Raw genomic sequence first — 8,808 nt, forward strand, 5'->3', positions numbered from 1 at the left:
GGTGGGCACACAAAGGTCAGGCCTTGGCACATGAAACAGTGCAGGCTTGTGTACGTCCTCTTTCACTGGCGTGACCGTGGCCTCCCACCATCACACACCGGGTGCCAAGTTTCACACTAAGTCGAGAAATCATTCAGGCCCTTGGAACACAGCAGTGGAATTATTGATGGGGACAGATTTTGTTTTTGGGAATGTTGAAGCACTGATGTGTCACAAGACGAGACTCTTTATGTCCTCTTTTTCTTTCTCTCTTTTTTTTCTTTCCTCCACTCTCCCTTTTTCCCCTCGCTCCACCTCTGTCTCTGTTTTTGGACACATGCCCATGCAGCAGCTGTCCCCGTGCTGCTGTGCGGCTGGAGATGATTCCGGAGCTCAGTGTGGACCAGGTGCTGCTGCGGGATCTTTCTCAGACTTGCAGTCTCTCCGCGTGGTCAGCGGTCACCTCGGCTGTATATAACAAGGCGGAGAGATTTAAAGATGCACTTAGCAGGGGAAAACAGGCAGGAGAGTGAATGATCACAAGACTCCGCCCTGACACTCCTAACCACACCCCCCTAAGTTATAAAAGCCAGCCCTCATGAACTCTGACCCCTCTTTTTCCCTCCAAACATTTTCCCAAACATGGACAATTGCTTGTGTGAGTTTATGAGGACTTTTTTCATGTGCTTAATGTTTATTTTTTTGAAGTTTGTTATTTCAATGATGATTTAATGTTTTACATTTGATTTATTCCTGATTTTAACTGTGAAAAAATGAGAAATGAGTCAAGTAACTTGTGTCAAAACCTAATTTAACTCTACTACACTACTTTTGTTTGTTTGTTGAAAGGCTGATTTTTTACTTCCTTTTTATTGTTTGTGCAGAGAAAAATCATCCATAATTGTCTGTTTGTAGACTTTGGGACAAAAAATCCTCTCTTCCAACTCCAAAAATGTATTTTATTGTGCTGGTTTCTTTTTTTTACTGAAACTTGTAATGATACAATTCATAATTTGCTGCCTCTGAAATTAATCAGTTTCACGATTAAAGGTGCAAATGTTGTATTTTTCCCGCTCTCTCTCTTTCCAAAAACACATCTGCAGGCCAACTGTCAACAGCCTAAAGAATTCTGCCGTCTCAGGAGACTAAAGACAGATGCTTGTCCACACTCAGTGTCAGGTCTCACTGTATTTGTCACAATCCCCAGTATCTTTAACTGTCACCACCAGTTATTATTCAGTGAAATTCTGCTGCTTTAAAAGTAAAACGTGTGAGACAAACTGCAGTTTGTTTGTTTCAGAGAGTGAACACGGATGTTTGATCAGAATGAGTCTGATGTTTGCAGCGCACTGATTTACTGTTTTGGGCGCAGACTTCTTTTTTTTTTCTTCCTGACTGAAGGACATTTTTGTTGGGTTTCCCCCTTCAGTGATCTTGTTTAGAATCCTGTGGTAAACCGATGCTGCACACAGCAAACATTCTCTTCTCTTGGACACTTGGGTCGTCGACCATGGTCGTGTTTAGTCACAGTCACGACAGCTGGATGCTCTTTGGGTCTTTGCGACGACTCTGAGGGAAGAGATATGACAGTGGCTCATATTTGTGAGCTCAAATCAGTGTTTATAACTTCTCTTTTCTGGAAAGTCGTAATCAGTGTTTCTAACAGTTGTGTAACATGGGTTTAATCGAATCAGATAGACAGCAGAGGAGGCCTCGGAGCTTCAAAACATCCTCAGAAATGATGTAGAACTGCAAAACAACCACAAGTGCAAATGAAACGGCCACAATGTGACGCAAAACAACTAGAATGAGATGCAGAAAGTGCTTTAAAGTTTGTGAAATGATACAAATGTGACAAAATGGCCACGATACATTCAGAGGCAGCAGCTGTATATAATGTTATAGCCGTCTGTTATAGATTTGTGACATTTTCTAAACAGTTTGTTTGTACAAAGATGAGCTGAAAAAAATGGAAGGCAAGACCGGAATCAACCACTAGAGGGAAACATTCTCCCTACAAACAGTCCTTTTCTTTTATGTGAAGCCTCTTTCCAAGCAAACCCAAAAACATCTTACACGACATGCAGCCCTCAGATTTAAAAAACAAACAATTATTAACTAAATATAAAAAGACAGAAAATACATTTTTACCATGTAAAAAAAAAACAACAACTTACTATTCATCCATTTTCTGACCACCTTGTGTGAGACAAGAATGCTAGCCACTGCTGCATCATGTGAGCCAAACCTGTACCATTATATAATGTGATCATTCTGTTTGATTTTAGCTCATCATTGATCTTGTCAACCCAGAATGTTGTTTTGTTGTTGTTTTTATCATGGACAATGAAGCTAATAGCAAAATAAAGTGGTTAAAGTGAGGAATATGGTTTAAATATGTCTGACGTTGTTTTCTTCACAACAGTGAGGGTCAACAGTGACCCTAACAATAAAAACCACCAGTGTTGAATATTGAACATGACCTGTCTCCTACAGTGCACTAGGGTTGTTTTGTCCTTTATTCACCTCGGATGATTTTCACAGTGTGTTGTTGTTTTCCAGTTAAATATTGCATGGGACGCCCGCTGCTGTGGGCACATTTGTATTTAGTCAATTATACATAAGGACTTCACATTTGGACCCGTACAATTAAATAAATATATGTGTATGGACAGCAATGTTAGACTGATGTTGAATGTTGGGTCTTAAAGATGTAAATAATGTAAATAATGCAGAGACTGAAAAAGTAACTTTAATGCTGCTCAGGTGACGTCACACTTTTACTAAAAGAGACACCAGTTCAGTCGTCGCATGCTGTAAAATGCTCTGTGATGCTGAGGAGGAACCATTCCCACATATATGGATGAAAATTTCAGATTTTCAATTATTTTATTTCTATCTAAGCACAGAGCAGCCTCCCTTTTTCATGAAGAGAGAAGTTTTATTTACAAACAAAAGGAATTGAATCTGTGGGAGGTTTTTACATGTTTGAAACCATGGACTTCACAGCAGCTCTTTTCATCCTCATCCTCACGAGATATATGGTAAGTTGTTTGGGTTTTTGGGGACGTTGTTTAAATATAATGTAGCACAGAAATGTTATTTAATAATATAGGGCCAAATGCAGTGACGGAAAATGTGTCATTCAGATTGATCAACATAAGGGATCTGGAATTAATCTGTGAGGCAAAAGGAGATTAAGCACTTGAGTCTTTGTATGTCTTCATCAGGTTTGCTCCACACATCCAGAATGTTCCATCGTCCGTCACCTGCTGAAGAAAGAGAACGAGTGTAAAGTAAAAATGAGGACTGAAGCCGTGGCATCACTCAGTCCCAGCAGCAGGAACCAAACTGCAGGTCACTCTCACTCGGGAGAAAAGAAAATCTTATAATATAAAGACATTTAACACGGACCTTTAACCCTCTTCCTGTGTGGACGCTTCCTTTGTGTTGCCAGGTTGTCTGATGGAGTGGGACGGAGTGAGTTGTTGGCCGCCTGCTTCTGCAGGAGAGATGGTCTCTGTGCACTGTCCTCTGCCGCTGATGAAATCTCAAAATCCTCCAGGTAAACACACGACGATATGACATTATTACTTAAAACCACCTGCAGACATGGAAAATGAGTTCCTGTAATGTGTGAAAATGTATAAGCATACGCTATAACGTTGTGTTAAGCAGTACATTTGTGTCAGTGACTGTCAATTTTGAGACTTCTTGCCGTTCAATGTAGGGACTTGAATTGAATGAATTCAGTGAAACATGCAGAAGCTAAATGAACACTATAAATTGTTATTATCCATCCATTAGCCACGAAAAGTTTTCTGTCAATCTTAAACTCAGATTACCTGACGGTCACTGATCATATAATCTTGTCGGAGGGGTCAGTCAAGTGGGAAAAACAAAACAAAACAATGATCTCATCTCAATGAATCACTATGATCTCACAGTAGTGATAATTGTGACAAAATTCACAGGATTTCAAAATAAAAGTGTTTATTTTTAATTGATTGGAGGGCAATGTATTATACCCCACGGGCTGCAACTTTAGGGCCTCTGCTATAGACCCTTTACACAAATGGGTCTATTTGTAGAAATTCCTTCTTTAGGGCATGAAGTCACTTTCATTTATGGATCTGTTATATATTATAGTGTATAATAAAGTTCACAGCTGAGGTGCTGATGTAAATATGTACATGTAAAAAAACAAAAAGCTGTAGTTTGTAAACAGTGCCCTTATACTAAGTAAAGTCTTCTTTCCAGTTCTCATCACGAGGAAGTGTACCGTGCGAGGATGGAGTAAACCCAGTTTGTCCTATTACAAAGCCTGTTACCATGACGTCGCTGAGGGAGATGAAGACATAAGCAAAGAGGTACAGCAAGACAAAAGTGTTTTTGTTTACATACATCAGTCTGCATGCAGAATCTTTCCTGCCAGCTGCAATTTTAAGATGAGTTTCTTGGTGCCTGCATGCACAGGTAATAAATATTTCATGTTTTTGCTCCAGAAAAATTACTTTGACACTGTGAAGTTGCTCTACAGCGTTGGTTATGGCGTTTCTCTGGCTGCTCTCGCCGTCGCCGTGCTCATTTTCTGCTGCCTCAGGTTGGAAATTCAAAAGTCAAAATGAGATTTAATAGATCTTCTTTTTTAAAGTGTCACCACGTTCTCAGAGTCCCCCTCTGTGTGTCTCACAGGAAACTGCTCTGTACACGAAACTGCATCCACGTCAACCTGTTTGTGAGCTTCATGCTCCGGAGTCTGGCTGTGTTCATCAAAGACGCCGTGCTGTTTGCAGACAAGAGCATGAACCACTGCACCGTGTCCACAGTGAGCAAAAACAGCTCCTGATCGCCCTTTAAACTATTTATTTTATCTTAGAAAACAAAATGCAAACATATTTAGTTTAATATCAGATGTGACAAAGAGAAGCCGCAAATTCTGCCATTTGAGGAGTTGTAGTGAGACGAATGTAGCCTGTGGGACACAAAGTATGTTATATATATATATATATATATATATATATATATATATATATATATATGTTTTATTTTTTTTTTATTGGTACACTCATTGCACAGAGCACCTGAACTTTATCAGGTTTCCTCTCCTGCACTTTACATAAAATCAAATTTTTGCTCAAAGTTTTGAGGGTCTCAATCTCAGATTATCTGGGGGTCACTGAGCGTCTAATCTGGTCGAGGGGCTGGTTAAGTGTGGAAAAATGACTTTTTGGGGGGGATAAAAACAAGTGTTTAGTTGATATGAGCTTAAAATGATATCAGGATATTCCATCATGATATCACAATAATGACAATTGTGACAATATTTCACAGAATTTCAAAATAAAAGTGAAAATTTTTCAATGGAACTGTACTCGTAATGCAAAATCAATCTGTGAATAAAGAAAACATACATACAGTAAGTATATGTTGAGTGGAGGGCAAAATATGGCCCACGGGCCGCAACTTTGACACCTCTGTTGTCAGACCAGAAAAGAAAGAATTTAATTCCATTGTCTTTTTAGTTTGTTTAGTTTTCTTCTGTTTTTGCTCTCCATGTAATAGATTAACATCTTGTAATCTTAATCTGTTTAAAAACTGTTAGAATTCATTTTCTACAACCAATAATGAAGGGAAGTCTGCATCTGATGAATGAAACGTTGATGAAAATGCTGCTAGTTTCATCGTTTCAGTTTAGGATGAAGTTAAAATAATACCATAAATAAACCCCGTGATTTCCTGTGTGTTGCTGTTGTTGCAGCTGCAGTGTAAAGCGGCCGTGACCTTCTTCCACTTCTGTGTCCTGTCTAATTTCTCCTGGCTGCTGGTGGAGGGTTTGTACCTGCAGAGTTTGCTGCTCTTCACTTTCACACAGACCACAACGCTCTTCTGGATCTACGCCAGTGTCGGCTGGGGTGTGTACTCCGCGTTTATTTGACTTTATTAGTCTCAATTTCTTTCCGATTTCCATCTTACTGAGCGAGTGTGGTTCTGTAGGTGTCCCAACAGTCACCACTTTAACCTGGACCTTTCTGAAGAAGCAGCTTGATGATGAGGGGTGAGTTAAAAACTAAAAGGTTTTACAGCAGAAATGTAAAGTGTGTGTGTGTGCGTGTGTGTGTGTCTTGTATATTCCTTATGTATATCTGTTTACACAGTCACATTATGGGGATTTGTCCAAAAATCATGTCCCCATAATATAAATGACCACATTTTGAGATGAATGTTTGAACGTTAGATTCACGACTAGGGTTAGGTCAGTAGTAATTATGGTTTGAAGTCAGATTAAGTCTCCAGGAAAATGAATGCAAGTCAATGCAATGTCCTCTGAAGTCATGGAAACCTGTGTGTGTGTGCAGGTGTTGGGACAACCTGGACAGCAGCTTTTGGTGGATAATAAAGATTCCTATCCTGCTTTCTATATTTGTAAGAAACAATTTCTTTTTTCAACGTAGTCACAGATTTACTGTAGAATATACTGTGTTTACACAAGCACAATAAAGAAAATGGGAGATAAGATAAGAAGTTCATAAAAGCAAATTAAAGCCACGGTAGGATTTTGAACCATCACATCACAATGTGTTGTTTTTTAGGATCAATGTATATAAAAAAAGGATTATTTAAGTGAATTTTAAACATCATTCACATCCTGAAACCCTGAGGTGACTCCTTACTGGTTGTTCCCAAAACAAACATTTTCAAAAACAACCTGCATGAACGGATGACACACAGACCCTCAGGCTTCACTTTTATTTACTAGCCTCTGAAGTGGAAACAGACAGAAATGTCCACCTCATCTGCTATTTTAACCCTTTAAAATGCCAGTGTGATTACTTTGTCACTTTGTTATTGTCCATATAACAAATGCTGCAGGATTTTTTTTTTTTTTTAAATCAATCTTGGATATGTCAAAGATTAGCCATAATATTGACTTTGATGCATTATTAGTTTTTGCGTAGCATCAGATTTAAAATGTGCTCTGCTCTTACTTACACTCTCACAAAAACTACTCTAAAAAAAGAACAGATCAATATTTTTTTCTGCTTTTTGCAGCAAAGCTTTTAATCGACTTCAATCCTGATCAAAAGTTTTTATTTATTTATTTGAGAACCAGTTGTTCTCATTTACAAACATGAACTATCAAAGACTGAATAGTTATCTGGACTTTAACCCTTTAATTGCCACTTTGAGTGTATATATAATATGGATATTTAATTTTAAATGCATTATTTTCCATATAACAAAGTTCAAAATGAGATTTAAAGAAGGCACAAGTGGCTGTTGATTTTCATCGGAGTTGACACTAACGACATGAAACAACCAATCACAGACTAACCTGAGTGTAATTATTCAATAGTACACATGAACGTGGTCTTTTCTCACTGTGTTGTTAATGATCCGCAGATAAACTTCCTAATCTTCCTGAACATCAGCAGGATCATCATTCAGAAAACCAAAGCCACACATGTGAACCAAAGTGAGACCCAGCTGTTGAGGTGACACACTCTCACATGTGCTCTGTTGTTATTCTTTTCCTCCTGTCTGTCCTTGACCTTTCCTCTCCTGTCATCTTCTGCCCTCTGCAGGCGACTCCTTCACTCCACTCTCCTCCTCATCCCTCTGTTTGGGGTTCATTATGTGGTGTTCGCTCTGTTCCCGGAGCACGTTGGCGTGGAACCTCGACTCTACCTGGAGTTAGTTTTCGGCTCCTTCCAGGTGACGCGACATAAATATGAACATACGGTGGAAAATGACATAAGAACAACTGCAGAATCCACAGTCATGGTCATGTCATCTCTGTGTCTTTTCAGTAAAAAAACATTTCACTTGTTACACCCTAACCCAACAAGTGATTCAAGACAACCAAGACGTGTCGTAAATCAGAAAGATAATTAAAGCTCTTGATTAGTTATCTAACTTGTTTTTTGATTTAATGCTGTAACAGGGATTTATCGTCAGTGTCATGTACTGCTTTCTCAATGGAGAGGTAAGTCATGTTCAAACAATACTTATTCATTCATTCATTTATTCATTCACTTTGTATCTTTTTTTTTTTAAAGAAATCCTTGCTGTCTTTTAGGTCCAACATGAAATCCAGAGGTTGATGAAAAGCTGCCGCCCTGAGACGAACACTAATGTCATCAATCTGCCGACTCAAGAAGACGTCCCTTAAATTAAAAAATAAACAAACTCTCCTCCTTTCATGTAGTTCTCTGGTACTTATTCTTCTGTAGTTGTGTTTTTTACGTCATTTCAGTCTCATGTTGTAAATGCTATAAAATACTAAATGGTGTGATATGTAGCCCGTCATGTTTTTAACTCTTATAAATAATAAGAGTTAATATTTAAAGTTTTAAACCATTGTCCTCTGTTCTTTTCACCTTTGAATCCACTACATGTTTGCATTTTATTGTTGAACTTAAGAGGAATAAATGTCGATGTATACTAGAGTGAAAAGAAATCTGATTTGTTTTGAGGTTTTGGGGGATCAGCGATCAACATTTTCAAAAATCTTTTGGACCAAATGTATCAATAACTGTTAGTTTCAGCCCTGACTGAAACTATATAACTCTAATCTTCAAACCTCTGATTTCACCCACTCTTTACAGAATACCTGCTTCCACATAAAGTAATTCAAGTCTTCATGATCTCTTTCATGCTGTCACTGACTGACTGAGTGTGTGTGTGTGTGTGTGTGTGTACTCCACAGACGCTGCACTCTCAGGGCTCCGGGGCCCCAGATACAAAGAGGGGTATGAATGAATGAACATGTGAAGGGAGGGAAGTGTTACAGGGACATCCAGCCTGGGCGGGGTTTGAGGATCCCTC

The 8,808-nt window shown here is 38.7% G+C and overlaps 1 protein-coding gene across 1 annotated transcript in view; it reads left to right on the forward strand.

Moving 5' to 3' along the window:
* ghrhr2 (growth hormone releasing hormone receptor 2) overlaps positions 1-8,279 on the forward strand; it is a 10,739-nt gene extending 2,460 nt beyond the window's left edge. Inside the window, exons 2-14 of the mRNA XM_044013773.1 lie at positions 329-637; positions 3,210-3,336; positions 3,437-3,544; positions 4,240-4,349; positions 4,485-4,582; positions 4,675-4,807; positions 5,741-5,894; positions 5,977-6,037; positions 6,339-6,405; positions 7,384-7,475; positions 7,566-7,695; positions 7,925-7,966; positions 8,060-8,279. Of these exons, the coding sequence (XP_043869708.1) occupies positions 578-637; positions 3,210-3,336; positions 3,437-3,544; positions 4,240-4,349; positions 4,485-4,582; positions 4,675-4,807; positions 5,741-5,894; positions 5,977-6,037; positions 6,339-6,405; positions 7,384-7,475; positions 7,566-7,695; positions 7,925-7,966; positions 8,060-8,152 (1,275 nt within the window). The 5' untranslated portion in view covers positions 329-577 and the 3' untranslated portion in view covers positions 8,153-8,279. The remainder of the gene's footprint in view (positions 1-328; positions 638-3,209; positions 3,337-3,436; positions 3,545-4,239; positions 4,350-4,484; positions 4,583-4,674; positions 4,808-5,740; positions 5,895-5,976; positions 6,038-6,338; positions 6,406-7,383; positions 7,476-7,565; positions 7,696-7,924; positions 7,967-8,059) is intronic.
* Positions 8,280-8,808: the final 529 nt, after the last annotated feature.

Source organism: Solea senegalensis, linkage group LG18 (assembly GCF_019176455.1).
Source record: "Solea senegalensis isolate Sse05_10M linkage group LG18, IFAPA_SoseM_1, whole genome shotgun sequence".
Classification (NCBI taxonomy): Eukaryota; Metazoa; Chordata; class Actinopteri; order Pleuronectiformes; family Soleidae; genus Solea; species Solea senegalensis.